Source organism: Rhineura floridana, chromosome 4 (assembly GCF_030035675.1).
Source record: "Rhineura floridana isolate rRhiFlo1 chromosome 4, rRhiFlo1.hap2, whole genome shotgun sequence".
In the NCBI taxonomy this organism is placed as follows: domain Eukaryota; kingdom Metazoa; phylum Chordata; class Lepidosauria; order Squamata; family Rhineuridae; genus Rhineura; species Rhineura floridana.
In genome coordinates this window covers 86,801,249-86,817,168 of record NC_084483.1, presented here as the reverse complement: position 1 = coordinate 86,817,168, position 15,920 = coordinate 86,801,249, and the positions used below count along the sequence as shown (strand labels likewise).

The following is a 15,920-nucleotide window of genomic DNA, read 5'->3' as shown; positions in this document are numbered from 1 at the left end:
GAGGCTTGTGCAGAGTAACAAGAACAGAGAGATCGGCTCTAATAGGGCCCAGTAACAGTCCTCAGAAAAATGTAGTAAGGAAGCCAAGCCATAAATCACATGGTCTTTGATGTCTGTATACTAATGCTAAACTTGAACTGTTAATACAGGAGGGTAATTGCAACTTGATAGGTATAACTGAAACTTGGTGGGATGACTCCCATGACTGGAATAGAGCAATTGAAGGATATAACTTGTTCAAAAAGACCAGAAGGAATAAAAAGGGAGGTGGAGTCGCACTATATGTTAAAAATATACATCCCTGCACAGAAATACAGGAAGATGAGCTTGATAGCTCCACCGAGAGTATCTGGATTAAAATTAATGGGGCAAGTAATAAAAGGAATGTGGTGCTTGGAGTCTACTACTGACCACCCAATCAGGGAGAAGATGAGAATAACTTTTGAAAAGCAAATTGCCAATGTTTCGAGGAGACAGATGTAGTAGTAATGGGGGACTTTAATTATCCCAATATCTGTTGGGAGACAAATTCTGCCAAACACGGCCCCTCCAAGAAATTTCTGACTTCTGATGGAGATAACTTTCTCCTACAGAAAGTGGAGGAAGCAACCAGAGGATCAGCTATCCTGGACTTGATTCTAACCAATAGAGATGATTTGGTGGATGAAGTGGCAGTTACGGGAACTCTGGCGGAAAGTGGCCACACCATATTTGAATTCTTGATTTTAACAGAAGCAAAAGCTGAGAGTACCCATACACTCACCCTGGACTTCAGGAAAGCTGATTTTAATAAGCTCAGAACAACTGTAAGTACGGTTCCATGGCAAGTGACCCTAATGAGAAAAGGAGTCCAAGATGGGTGGTAGTTTCTAAAAAAGGAAATTCTAAAAGCGCAATGGTAAGCAATTCCAACAAAGAAAAAAGGGGGAAACAACAGAAGAAGCCAATGTGGCTTCACAAAAAGCTTAGAGATGGCCTGAAAACAAAAAAAGACACATACAGGAAGTGGAAAGAAAGCCAGGCCACAAAGGAAGAGTACAGGCAGGTATCACGGAATTGCAGGGATGGTGTCAGGAAGGCTAAAGCTGAGAATGAGCTGAGGTTAGTGAGAGATGCTAAAAGCAACAAAAAAGCCTTTTTCAGGTATGTCCATAGTAAAAGACAGAGAAAAGAAATGGTGGCACAGCTACTCAATGAGGATGGCAAAATGATAACAGATGACAAAGAAAAGGTTAGAAGTGCTCAATTCCTCCTTTGGCTCAGTCTTCTCCCAAAAAAGAGTCTATGACCCTCCTGGGAAACATGAAGTGGAAGGGGCAGGATTGGAGCTTGAAATTGATAGACAAATGGTCAAGGAATACCTAATCACTTTGAACGAGTTCAAATCGGCAGGGCCCAATAAACTGCATCCTTGAGTAATGAAGGAACTGGCTGAAGAACTCTCAGAACTGCTGTCTATTATCTTTGCGAAATCATGGAGGACCGGTGAAGTGCCAGATGACCGGAGGAGAGCTAATGTTGTCCCCATCTTCAAAAATGGCAAAAAGGAGGAACTGGGGAACTACAGACCAGTCAGCCTAACACCAATCCCTGGAAAAACTCTGGAGCAGATTATAAAGCAGTCTGTAAGCACCTTGAAAACAATGCAGTGATTACTAGGAGGCAACATGGATTTATGAAGGACAAATCCTGCCAAATTAATCTTATCTTGTTTTTTGATTGGGTAACCTCCCTTGTAGACTGTGGGAATGCTGTGGACATAATATATCTTGACTTCCACAAAGCTTTTGACAAAGTGCCCCATGATATTCTGATCAGCATGCTAGCTAAATGTGAGCTGGATGGAACAACTATCAGGTGTATCCACAGTTGGCTCCAGAATCGTACTCAAAGAGTGCTTATCAATGGTTCCTTCTCAAACTTGGCGGATGTAATGAGTGGGGTACCACAGGGCTCGATCTTGGGCCCAGTGCTCTTCAACATTTTTATTAATGACTTGGATGAGGAGGTACAGAGCATGCTTATCAAATTTGCAGATGATACAAAATTGGGGGGCACAGCTAATACCGTGGAAGACAGCAACAAAATTCAAAGGGACCTTGCTAGGCTGGAGCATTGGGCTGAAAACAACAGAATGAAATTCAACATGGATAAATGCAAAATTCTACACCTAGGAAAAAGAAACCAAATGCACAGTTATAGGATGGGATACTTGGCTCAGCAATATAACATGTGAGAAGGATCTTGGAATATGAGCTGAATATGAGCCAACAGTGCGATGTGGCTGCATAAAAGGCAAATGCTGTTCTAGGTTGCATTAACAGAAGTATAATTTCCAAATCGTGTGAAGTACTAGTTCCCCTCTATTCAGCACTGATTAGACCTCATCTTGAGTACTGCATCCATTTCTGGTCTCTGCACTTCAAGAAGGATGCAGACAAACTGGAACTGGTTCAGAAGAGGGCAACAAGGATGATGAGGGGACTGGAAACAAAGCCCTATGAGGAGAGAGTGAAAGAACTGGGCGTGTTTAGCCTGGAGAAGAGAAGACTGAGGGGAGATATGATAGCACTCTTCAAGTACATGAAAGGTTGTCACACAGAGGAGGGCCGGGATCTCTATCGTCCCAGAGTGCAGAACACAGAATAATGGGCTCAAGTTGCAGGAAGTCAGATTTCGACTGAACATCAGGAAAAGCTTCCTAACTGTTAAGAGTCATATGACAATGGAACCAATTACCTAGAGAGGTAGTGGGCTCTCCGACACTGGAGGCATTCAAGAGGCAGCTGGACAGCCATCTGTCTGGAATGCTTTGATTTGGATTCCTGAATTGAGCAGGGGGTTGGACTTGATGGCCTTGTAGGCCCCTTCCAACTCTACTATTCTGTGATTCTATGATTCTATGAAGCAGAGAGTGCATGGTGGGTGGGATTATTCTCTTTTATGCTGAACAGAAACTGGGCCAGGAGGATGGAATTTCTGATTCTTCACATTAGTTTAATTACTTATGTAAGTGAAAGTACATAAAATCTAGTTTATAGGTAGCCACAGTCTGTGAAAAAATATAACTGGAAATCCTGCTTTACTGGCAGTTCTTTCTTCTGGTCCCTTTGACACATTCCAATACATTCCTTTGAAACATTCCAACAGTATTTATGATTCCATATCCATTGTGAAGTAACTGAAGTAGTTGTGGCCACCATTCTTTTCTCTTGTACGAATCAGTGACTTTTGAACCATATGCAAATTACTAGGCCAAAGGTAACAGTTGAGAGGTTTTTCAGTACAGAGCACTACCATAGTCAGGTTGCCCATACATAGGTTGCAAGACAGGTTATGTAAATACAGTACTGTTATTTGTTGAAGGGTCCAGAGCAAACTTTGAGCCCAACTGAAATTTCAGTTCTCAAAAGTTAATGGATACTAGCAGCCACTGACAATAGGAAAGTGCAAAACATTAATTCTGCAGCTTTAACTCAGTTGATCATACTTCTTTATTTTAGTAGCTCTGATTCTTTTTTAGCTCTCCGTTATCTCCCATTTAAAAAATAATTTCAATTTTCAGCTTGGAGTACGCAGATAAAACTGTGAGAGAGGAGGAGCTGTTCTAAAATGTGCTACTTTCATCATAATATATAATTGGGAAGTGGGTGGGATTTTGAAGGGTCAGGTGTCTGAATCTTTCTGGGTGGGCCATATCTTTGTTAAGAATATCGGATTATATTGCATTTCTTTTTAAAGCACAATGGGAAATTATTCCCTTATATTTCAGTCTATGCTTAACTACCATTTCCTTTTTACTCAGGTAGTATGACCTTGGTAGTCTACTTTTTTTATGAAATGACAACTAGGGTCATGCAACATTAGCCACTATTATTGATGGTTTCAATCCTAGCAAAATACAGACACATTTTTTTAACCTATACTGCATAGTCCACAAGCCAGTGGGGCCAGATAAGGGTCTTGAAATCCAATGTATGATATTCACTCATTCCTTTTTATTTTATTTTAATAATGAAAAGTGCAAAATCAACACAAAAGCAGCAATAAGAGAAGCACAGTGTTCTGTTAACTTGCTTATTAAAACTGATCATTTAAATGTTCACATGGTTTTTGCAAGTGAGGGTCCTAAAGGCAAAATTGCTATTTAAACTCAGTTTGTGCACCCAAGTTCAAAAAGTAACAACACTTCCACAGTCAGTGAGAAACACTGGGGAAGCTACTGTCTAGATGAGAGGCCTTGGCCTTGTTCTAGACAACATCACCACACCATCTCCCCTGGCAACAGGCATGGCCGGAGAGTCAATTGGAATCTTCAAAAAGGTGCTCTAGACCAAGTGGTAGGAATTAGCCATATTGGTTAGGGATGATTGGAGTTGGAGTCTAACAACATCTGGAGGGTCAGAGATTCTCCACTCCTGCTGTACGTACTGCAATCCATGGTTGGGCATTCCTGAGCATATTAAAGATACTGGTACAAAATGATGATGGTGATGATGCTATCTTGGAAATAGGCATAGTTGTTTTAGGTATGCTCCATACGTACATGCCTTGGAGCAGAAAGGAAGAGGAATGAAGTTATATAGGCCAAGTTCACATTATTAGATATACAACTTAAAGATTTGTTTTATCCTTAGTGGCTTTTTAGAGTTTAATTGCTATGACACTCCTGTGGTAAAGGGACAGCTCCTATAGTTGCCCCTTGCCAGAAACTATACATTGCGCGGCAAATGGGAACATGGTAACATTTGACCTTATGTATAAAAAGTCACATTTTCACATTTATTTCTAGTAACAGGATGTCTGGGGTGATGGGTGTGCTAAATATCTTGTTCCTCTTGTGCAAGTACCCTAGCAATTCTGATCTTCTCTTGCATTAATGAGTCAGTAACTAAGTGTCTTTATGTATGGTCATGAATCATTTTCTACAGATTGTTTTGATATAGTAGCACATTCCAGGAGTTAATATCGCTTTTGTTTGGATATGAATGGTTTAAAAAACAGTGACTGGAAAGCAGCACTACCCTGAGGAGAACTTTTTTTCTCATGGGAATGTCATATCTCTAAAGAATTACATCCTAGATAAGCTCTTGGGAACAGTAAGGTCTACTAAATGCTAGCATTCTGTTGGGCATTGTTTCCCTTATCATCTAATCAGTTGTGTTCCTCTTATTCAAAACTGCAGACAGTTTTACTTGTGTTTGGTTTTTGCTGTCTCCATTCTGACCACCTCCAATGCTAAAAAATTGATTGGAGCTGTGTTAATGCATCCAGTCGCATTGTTCTTATGGCTTGATTTCAGTGTGATGTTCAATTATTTTTATTCTTCAAGAGCATGGTAATTGTCTGAGCACTTTTGGCTCTTTCTCTTTTGTCCCTGATGTATTCATTGCCTTACATCTATTAGCTTGAGGAAAGAAAACATGGTCATTTACATGTTTACCACTCTAAGGAATTTGTTTTAAGTTATAACATCTATGCTTCTGCTGCAGCAGATGGTTTCAGTTTATATTGTTGATCTTGTTCGTTCTACATTTACACCTTTACTGCACAGTCAGACCCCATAGTTCACTCTTGGCAGGAATCTGTTCAATTTTTATTGCTGATAATTTAAACATGAGATTCCAAATCTAACCTTTTGTTTCTATAGCAACTAAACATGGGCTGATCTAGGACTATCATTTTCTTTAACAGCTGGCATCCTCTGTTCACAGTCAGCTGAGTTTTAAAAAGTATAAAATGTTTTAACTAGGTGTTAACTGGGCCAGAAGTGTTAATATAATCAGGAAGTACATCTTTTGTTTTAAGAAGTCTGACAGATGATTTGGAACCATGAATTCTCTTGTTTTCATTTGAATGAATGACAATGTCCAAAATGGAGGAGGTGTCCTTGGATTTTTTGATATGCATGTCTCTCTTATTTTGCTTGATTTAATCTTAATGCTGTCTTTGGCCTAGAATGCGTGCTGCTTTTTCTTATGAGTAATAGCTACATAATTTCTAACCTCGGTCATAGGAAACACCTTTTAGTCTCCTATTGGTCATAAGTGCATATTTTTAGACTAGGCAAATACCCAGAGATGTGAAAAGTGAACCTGTGGACAGGGGCAGGCATGCAAGCCTCACTACCCATGGCCGATGGGAATCACTGCCCACTCAGTCCCAGACTATGCAGCATGTTCTACTTGTGTTTAAGCAAACAGAAGTAAAAGCTCTGTATAGACTTTCCTCACCCACATCCACACCCATCCACAGTTCTAGCCTACATGTGTTCGGGCAAATATGTGAACATATCTTTTCACTTGCTATTAAGCTTTCTTCCATATGAATTTCTTAAAATACTCAACACTGTAAAATGGTCCAACATACTTACTTTAACTTCATGTGTAAGTAACGTTCCTTGAGTTGTTCTGAAGGAAAATTGAACTCTTATGTAGGAAGAAACAAATAAAATATGTACAGTGTGCTTGATGTGTTTTTCCCAAACCAAAAACAATTTGGTGAGCTGAACTATGTAGATTCAAGACTGAGATTGCTATGAGAGGTCCACATCTGCCATCAAGTAAATTGTTTGTGTTAGGTCCTCCAGTATCAGGTGATTAGTGAAGCATCAAATTATACTAACAAAGTTAAGTATTATGCTTCACAAATGGTATTTTCCAACAGTGTCCAATATACATAGCGAAATGGTATTTTGTTGGTTGGTTGGAAGGAAAGAAAAGTAGATTTTGTCAAACTCATGATAGGAAATGAGGAAATATACATTAAGAAGATCTGCCAAAGTCAGTGGAATAACAAGAGAAGGAGGGAAGAGATTAATTTGTTACTTGCATTATTTGGTAAACTAGGATAAGGGAGAGCAAGGAGATGTGGAGGCACACAGGGTGGTATTTGCCAAAGTTTGTGCTCAGAAACGCACCTGTAAGCTTCATAGCTGTTTCCTAGATATAAATTACTTTGCCATGCTCAATTCATGTTCTTCTTAGGTCATCTTAGATTGCTACTGAACTGCAAACTACCTCACTGTGTGCACTGACATATTTCACAATTATATTTTAAGCAATTTTGTTTCATTGTGTGCAGAATATTTGTCTCTCATAATCTGTCCTTTCTCTGCTTCCATACTTTCTCTTTTTTCTGTTTCTAAGCACATCATATACCAGGGCTGTCCCAAATCTTTTTTTTTTAATCATGTTTTTATAGTCAAGCCCTTTTGTACAGATCGAATGGCCATGTGGGCAAAAGCAAGGGGGAAATAAATGAGGGCAGAAGAACCCCACCTAAATCCATAAGAATTTGGCAACAAGTTTTGCATGATAAATCATATGTGCAAATGAACCTAAAACAGGTTTCCTTTTAGAATTGTGGAAGCTTTCATTGATTGTTAACAATGCTTGGGGAAGATTCTGTAGGACAGATGCATATTAGAATGCTTTCACACATCACGTTTTTTGGGGATGCCAGTTCAGCATGCTTGACACTTACAAGATAAATGGAAGTTATGATTATTCGCCAGTCTAAACAGTAGATTGGATTGTGTCACTTATGTTCCATTTTGCTAGCTCCAAATAGCAAACGGGGTACAAAAGTTGAAACTTTTCCAGTTGGTGCCTATTTCTTCTGATACTTCCTGCCCTTCCCTGCATTCCTCATTAGGGCCATGGGCATCTGCAGTGGGAAAACAGAGGCACTACCCTTCCCCCATATCAGCCATAATCCCTGGATTCCTAGCATTCATTAAAAAGAAAGAGATAAAAAAATGCTAGCTCTTTTAGAACCTTAGACAACAAGACAAAATTGTGTAAGCATTATTCTGCTCTTCTTGCATTGTAAGGAACTAGACTGCTACTGCCTTGCAGTATTTTTAACCAGTGAATGGAATCCTAGCAGTGGCTGACATTGAGGAAAATGGATCTGACCAATGAGACAAAGAGAATGCTAGAGTGACAGACCCATTGTCTGGAGAAGGAACTTCTTGGTTTGTTTTTAAACTTTTTAGTCTTTCCTGGTGGTGAAATATCTGCTGGCCATAGAAAATATTCAGATGTCCAGGATTTTAGCATATCTATGAGCAGGCAATAGTTTGTCTACCCAAAAAATAAGTGGTAGCAACCAAGATTGGAGTTCATGATCTTTTTAACTTGGGTCTTCTTTCACGATCAAAATATGTGATTATTTTTGGGTGGGTGACTTTATCTGCATTGGCAGGGTAATTTTTAAAGTCCACCATTATGATACCCATGTTGCAGGAGGCATGGCTGTGGCTGAAGGAGCATGCGTTGCACCAGCTCTGCAAAATAACCCAGTGTTATACTAATTTTGCTGAGACAGGGAAGTTAGAGTTGTATATTACAACCATGATAAGTAGTTCAGTATTGTTATTCTGTGTGTGTGTGTGCGTGTGTGTGTGTGCGCGCGCATGCACGCGCGAGAGAATAGGGAATAGCTGTGGATGGACAGATGTCTAGATGCCAGGTCTACTCCTCGAAAAATAATAGAGATAGAGCTGAAATACAGGTTTTTCTAAAGCCAGGTCTACGAAACATCTCTGCCTTTATTTTGTTTTATTTTATTGTAAAATTTATGTCCCACCCTTCCTGCCAGAAGGAGCTCAGGGCCTCAGCACATGTCAAGAAATATTAGACCTATGCTTATCTTTGGATTTAATTATCTATCTATTTATTAGGAGTAGTTATTCCCCCAACCCCCCAAAAAGAAGAAATTCATGTAGATGCCCATGTTTAGGACTTAAATAACTAAACCAGTATGGAAGAAATTTCCATCTGGACACATTAAGACACTGGCAGAGGTGGCTTAGCATATACAAGAACGCTTCAGCCCAGAGTATTGAGGGCCAGAGTGCTTTCTTTTCCATATCAGTAGAAAGTGGCAAATGATCCTGCACATGCACCCTGTCCTGGAGCAGCCAGCTCTTGCCAGCTGGCAATCACGCACAAGATGCAGACTAAAATGGGATAGTGGAGACAAAATGAAAGTAAACTGGTGTTCTCTGAGTTTCAGTGGATAATATTTAGGTCAGATATCTTGGTTGCATTGATCAACTGCAGATGTCATAAAATATTTGCAAAGATATGGTTTCCATCTTAAAACATGTTTAACTGCATGCAAGCTATGTCCAAATACCTATGGTTCTGTTCTTAACTTTGCAGGAATGGCCAATATTGTGATTATTTAAAACTGTGTTTTGTGTAATGTACAACAGAATGATTTAATTATTGAACAGAAGTATGCACAGATCATATGCAATTTAAAAAGGTATTTCAAGGAACAAAGATGATCCTAATGAAAGTACCTTAAAACATTTAATGTACTCAGGGGACTTAATTGAATTATGCCCTAGTCAGCTAAATATTCTACCTTGTTTTTCAGAAACCAGCAAATATTCTGGTAATGGGAGAAGGTCCTGAAAGAGGAAGAGTAAAAATTGGTATGTGTTTGTTTCAGCAAAATGTATTTAGAAATGTAACTGCTGTTATTAACGTACAAGGGACCTAGAGCACACATGAGTACCAGGCAAAATCTAATTGAAATTACTGGAAGATTTAAAGCTGCTTTGATATTAATGTGGAGATTCCATCTGCAACATGGGGAAGGGGAGAAATCCTCATGTTCCCAAGAAATCAGTAAATTCTATCAATATTGAAAGAAAATATTGATAATTTGAAAGAAAATATTGATAAAGGAAAGCGGCTTCACCTCCTTCTCTGCTATAACTGAGGAAGGTCAGTTTTCACATTAGCAAGCAGAGACTTGCTGTATTCGTTTTGGAAATTAACAAGTAGGAGGGAAGGCTCGATTTCCCTAAGTTGTATCTGAGTAAGTCATTCTCAGAGTAGACCCACTGAAATAAATGAAATTAAGTTAGTCTGAATATTGATTAGATACCAAGGTGGAGTCATGGTGAAACTTATATGTAACACATTCAGTGTCACCAGCAATACTAGCAGGTCTTTTTGGATGTATTTATATAATGTTCAGCCAAAACACAAGGGCCAGGTAGAACAAACAGCAGCTGAAAGGACAACCTATAAGGAAGTTCTGGAGTGGGAGCCAGCACAGTAGAGAATAAGGTTGTGTGTATCGCCTATGGCAAACCATTGAGTCAAGTGAAATAATAGGAATACAGGGAGGGGCAGGAGCCTGGTCCCTGGCCGAGGGCCCCTGGAGCCACAGAGGCCCCTGAAGGGCCTCTCGATAGGGCGGGGGAGGAGTAGCGCTCCTTTTCCGCTATCCGTGGCAGAGTAGCTGCCACAGATTGCAGTGAGGGAGCTTCTTCCGCCTGCCCGTTCGCTGGCTCCACCTACCTCCTCTCCTATCTTTTGAGGCTGTGTGGGCTGTGCACGCAGGACTGCCATTTACCAAGATGGCAGTCAAGGTTTCCCTAAGGGGCTGAAACCTCTGGCGCCATCTTGGTTGATGGCAGTGATGAGCGCAGCCTGTATAGCCCCAAACGACAGGAGAGACAGAGCCAGGGAACAGGCGGGTGGAAGAAGCTCCCGTTGGCATGTGCCGGGGACTGGGGCAAGCTGGTGTCCAAGGGCCCCGGCATGTCAGGCGCTGCCCCTGAGTGGCAGTGTGCTATAGCTTGCTTTAGAAATATTTGTATTTGATATAATATAAATACTGTTTGTTTTTCAGCGGATATGGGCTTTGCAAGGCTATTTAATTCACCTCTTAAGCCACTGGCAGATCTGGATCCTGTTGTGGTGACGTTTTGGTACAGAGCCCCAGAACTGTTACTTGGTGCAAGGCACTACACAAAGGCCATTGGTAGGTTGGTGACTAAGGCAAATGGCTTATATTTTTAGTTCCTAGATGAATAACTATTAGATTCTGCAATCTAGCACTTCAGAATATGTTGCTTTTAGAAAACAAACTCCTAATGGTAGTATGTTTCAGAAACAAGTAAAGGTTCTTTCATTGCAGTCAAGGCATGTGTAAACTACATGCACAATATGCTGTGGATGTTTTCTGCATGAATATGTTTGCACCCTTCTTTATTCGGGAGATATCTAACTGCCATTCTTTTTTTCTACTCTCTTCCAAGGGTCTTTGGTGTCAAAAATTGTATGCTTCAATCTCAATTCTCTACCAAAAGACCTTCCATAATTGTAGGGAAAAGGGCAGGATGTTCTTATTCACTTGTTCTCTGAGCTAATCATTTAAAAATCTAAGAATGGTGCCTTCAGTAGTTTAACAGTCTTAAGAACTTTGCATTACCACTGATGCAGATTTAGACAGTGAGGTGTCTCTAATAGTGACTTAGTAATAATCTTGTATTTTCAATCAATTTTATCCCATTGACTGAGCTGTCTGACGTTCCTCCAATATCATTATCTGCATCCATTATGTCACTAGCACGTACCTTTTCTTTTTAGCACTTGCATTTTGACTCCTCACAATGTAGCCTTTAATATCCCAGTTGTTCTGCCTTGAAAGGTCCATGTCCTTCTCTGATTTTGCACTTTCATGCTCTTATCTAGCAATATGAAGATTTTGGAGAGGAAAATAAGAGTGCGTGTCTGTGCATAGAATTGTTTTCAACACCACCACCCCAGCAGATGTGAAAAAATGTAAACCACAATGGGAAATTGGGGTGGGGTAGGGCTATTGTACTTTCACGTTTCACTTTTCCAGTGATCAGAAATTTAACTGATTGTAAAGATGCTCAGTTCTGAACTTTTTTTCTCTGGAAAGGAAACATACGCTTCTGGTTCTGCAAGATAATGTTGAGATCTTTATACTATTTGTTAGCCCAGATAATATTGTCCTCTTCTTCGCTTATATTTCTATTTCCAAGTTATATTTTTATGTGTTTAAGAGAAACACTTATGAAACAGCAGTTTGCTGTTCTGTCACCAGTGATGATTATATCTGTGGTTATTACTTGGACAAGTGTAGATCTACTAAAAATATTTGTGGAGGGGAAGCAGAGAAGGGCAAAGAGAAGATTATTCCCCTCCTTTTTACCTGTCTCCACTCACTGTTCACACTTTCTCATTCCATGGTGCTGACTCCAAGAACAGCAGCCCATCTGCTCCAGTCACAAAGTGCACATCTCAAGCAGAGAGGCTGCAGGCTTAGAGGAGTGAAGGTAGTGTCTCTAAGATGAAAATGGCAAGATACCTTCATCTCCTGAGTGCAAGGTGATCCAAGCATTGGGCTGAATGTTTTAGCACCTGAAGTTATCCAGTAGGAGGCTAATTCAAACTCCCCCAGCTGTTCTAAAACTTTGAAGAGGCAGTCTCTCTCATAATAACTTAGACTGCTACAGTTTCCTGGTTGTAGGCGTCTAGTTTTCTCAATGCACCAGTTTGCAAGTCTTTGCTCTGTTCCCACTCTCACCTTATTAATGTTATAATGTTGCTGATGTTTCAGATGAATATTAAAATAATGTCCTAGTATACACTTCAACATTCAATGTGTCCTGATTATTATTGTCCAGCAAACAGCAAGGCACAAAATACCCTGAGCCAGGCCTGGTTGAACCAAGGTCCTTCTTCTTTTCCCTGTATGAAAGACTTATATCTTTGCCAGTTAGGTCCTGTTACTTGCCCCACTTAAGAACCAAACTAGACATGCAGGGCAAATGCATCTGTGTTAAACTTATGTTTGTCCTATATACAAAATAGGAGGAGGAGGTGGTGGTGAGCAGAGGAGTCACTAGGCGGGTGCGAGAGGTGCGGACCACACCCAGGTGACACCATGAGAGGGGTTACACCCAGAGCTGCCACGGGGGCTCCCATCTGGCTGGCGCAGAACCCAGGAGTGTGTGAAACCCGCGCAAAGGCGCCCGGAGCCCAGACCGGAGAGGAAGTGAGGGATGTGTGAAAGAGAAATGGTCCCAGGAGGAGGAGGAGATCTGTCGGGAGGAGGCTGCGCCTCCGGCAGATGGCTGCCCGCCGGCTCCCTCGGCTTCCCGACGTGGCGGGCCAAAGGCAGTCTCCAGGCGAGTGGGCGTGTGAGCCCCTCCCCGCGGTGGGCTGGGGCTGGGCTGGGCTCGGGGGAACATCCTTGCCGGCCTGCCACCAGCTCGGAGCCACCGATCGGGTTGTCCCGGCAGTCAGTTGGTGCGGCCGTCAGGCCCCGCACTGGGTGACACCAACCCTAGTGACGCCACTGGTGGTGAGCCTACCTTTTATACAAAACTAAGTGCATAGGAAAAGGGAGGCAAAGTCCCCATCTTACCCCTTTGTGCTCTGTATCTTTAAAAATATTCTACCTGCCCAGCTCACTCCCATTATTGGAGCTGGGCTTGGGGGGAAAGCTGTTTAAAAGCTATAGATCACAGTGAGGTATGGCAGTAGAGGACGGTAGGTTTCATTCTCCTTGACTGTTACACTTGTTTTTGTTTAACAAATAGACCCCCACCACTGCTATATTTGTAGACAGAATAAATAGGCATATAACATACAGGGACATGGCATTGCTCCAAATGTCTGTCTAGTGAAGTGCTTTTTGCAAGCTGAATAGCTTTAAATGCCATACATGTCATCGTTCTGCAAAAGACCCCTTGTCTGAACAATACCGTTTTCAATCAGAGATGGGGAACATGGTGGCCCTCCAGATGTTTCTCAAGTCAGGATGAAGGAGAACAAGAGCCAGCGGGAAGAATTGATGTCCTTAGAAACATCAAGTTCTGTCCTCTGAGAACAGGAACTTCCAGGAATGTGGAGGCTCCCTTCTGCTGGGATGAGGGCAAGGGGCTGTTGCCCACTAGACCTGGTGGGGCTGCTAAGATGGCTAAGTTCTGGGTTTCTTTCCATCCATCTCCCTTGCAAACATACTGTGGACACTTAAGCACTGCAGTTTTATAGATAGCACCTAACTAAACTGTAAAGTGCCTTATTTTGATTCAGAAGGGGTCCCTGCTGTTACTGTGGCTTCTCTGATGGCAGAAAGGTTGTGTGGCCTGCACCTGTTGTGGTCTTTTCCTATCCTCTGCAAACAAACAGTGGACACTTAAACATTGCAGTTTTAATCCTTAGCAGATAACAGAGCTTTACTCCTATGCTTGCTGTCATAAGTGTGCACACAGTTGTCATATGTCCTCAGTAATAAACAGAAACCTCTGTCGCTTGCTCATTCAGTAATGCTTTCTCAATCCTGTTTTTTTAAAAAAAGAGCAGAGTGAATTGCTGGAAACACATTTTGTAGGCACTATAAAAGGCTTTTGTCCTATGGTCTCTGTTATTAATAAGCCCCACACAACACAGTGGGGTTTGTTTACTTATGAATAAAAATTTTACCCTTCTGAATAGTAACCACCAGTGCTTGGAAAGTTCGTTTTTAAAAAGGAACATAAAAGTTCAGTTCAGGTTCATCCAAATACAATTTTTAGTTCCTAATGAGTTTTGCTTGACACATAGCTCTTAAAGGCACCAAAGTGCTGCTATCCCCCAATACCATCCCTAAACCTGCAAAGAACTCATTAGAGTAAAAAGAAAACAAAACACATTTGGCAACTTGGTAATATATTGTATAATTTGTTAAAAAAGCATCTGCAATCGTATAAATGTAAGGGTTAGAGTGCTGGACTAGAACCTGGAAGAGCAAGGTTCCATTCTATTCCCAACTAAATGACTACAGTGAAGCTTATTTCTGAGCAAAATAAATAGGATTATGTGAGCAACCACAGCTGAATTTTACCTCCTCCCCAGTAAAGTTAACTGTTACATATGTGAGACTATATCTCTTGTGACGCCCTTCCCTGGCTCTCCCTGTCAGGTTCCTACCTGCTCGTGGTTACTGCCTGTCACTAGGCACCACCAGGGACTCCACCAGTCCGGACTGTCCATTTTTATGGTTTCTCTCCCCGCTCTAGCACAGATCTCAACAGATCCCCCTGCTAGGCAGCACCACCAGTCACGTCCTATAACCAGTATTCCCAGAGACTCTGCCTGAGTCTCTCTATCAGGTTACCTCTGTGACGTGAGTGCTTAAGCTGTCCCACTCCCTTTGTATCAATGCAGATAATTCTGGTTTGCTCTGAATACTTGTGGTGTTATATTCTCCCCTTCACCGCTGCCACCATTTGTTTCCCTTCAGCCTTGGTATTTACCTTACCCTCCCTTCTGGTCTGTGAAACCCCAGCCAAGGATCAGACCTTTGGTAAACCAAATATATTTATTAAATAACAGAGATAACAAGATTTCTTTATAAAGGCACTTAAGCATATGGTTTCATCTATTCCTGAGGTACTGGTCTTAGTATTAATCCGAACTCCACACTCTCCTCACATCCACCAACTCCCCACCCAATCTCCTCTCAAAAACCCACCAAAACAACCCACTCACGATCACCGTCCACCCAGATTTAACTGTCATCCTTCCATTTATACTCTCAGCCATTCTAAACACTCAGCCAATCATCCAGCATTCTACTGCCCATTCACTCCCCCCTCCTCTTTCATTCCACTTACCATGTATCTCCGATACAAACAGCACTTACCATATTTACACTAATACAGGATCATCACATTCCCCCCCCCCTTAAAATAACGGCAGAGTATTATTCCTGTTCCACGATTCATACGCCACGTTAACAAATAAAACAAGTCTCTCTCGGGAAAATGTCTTTCTTTGTTCCTCCGTCTGGTCACGTCACTGCAGTCCCAGCCACCTGCCTTGACAGTCCATCAGCCAATACATTGTCCTTGCCTTTGATGAACTGGAAGTCCACTTGATAGTCTTGTAGGGCCCAGGACCACCTCTGCAGCATAGTATTATGGTTTTTCATAGTCTGTAACCATAACAAGGCCCGATGATCCGTTGTTACCGTGAATCTTCGTCCCCACACGTATGGGCGCAACTTATTCAGTCCCCACACGACCGCTAGGCACTCCTTTTGGACCGACTAATAGTTTTTCTCCCTCGGCGTCAGCTTGCGACTCAGATACG

General features: G+C 41.5%; 1 protein-coding gene across 9 annotated transcripts in view; it reads left to right on the top strand.

Moving 5' to 3' along the window:
• CDK19 (cyclin dependent kinase 19) overlaps positions 1 to 15,920 on the top strand; it is a 183,507-nt gene that overhangs the window by 123,974 nt on the left and 43,613 nt on the right. For all 9 annotated transcript variants that reach the window (XM_061623616.1, XM_061623620.1, XM_061623614.1 and 6 more), the window contains 2 exons: positions 9,391 to 9,448; positions 10,660 to 10,791. In XM_061623616.1, coding sequence (XP_061479600.1) covers positions 9,391 to 9,448; positions 10,660 to 10,791 — 190 coding nt within the window. The remainder of the gene's footprint in view (positions 1 to 9,390; positions 9,449 to 10,659; positions 10,792 to 15,920) is intronic.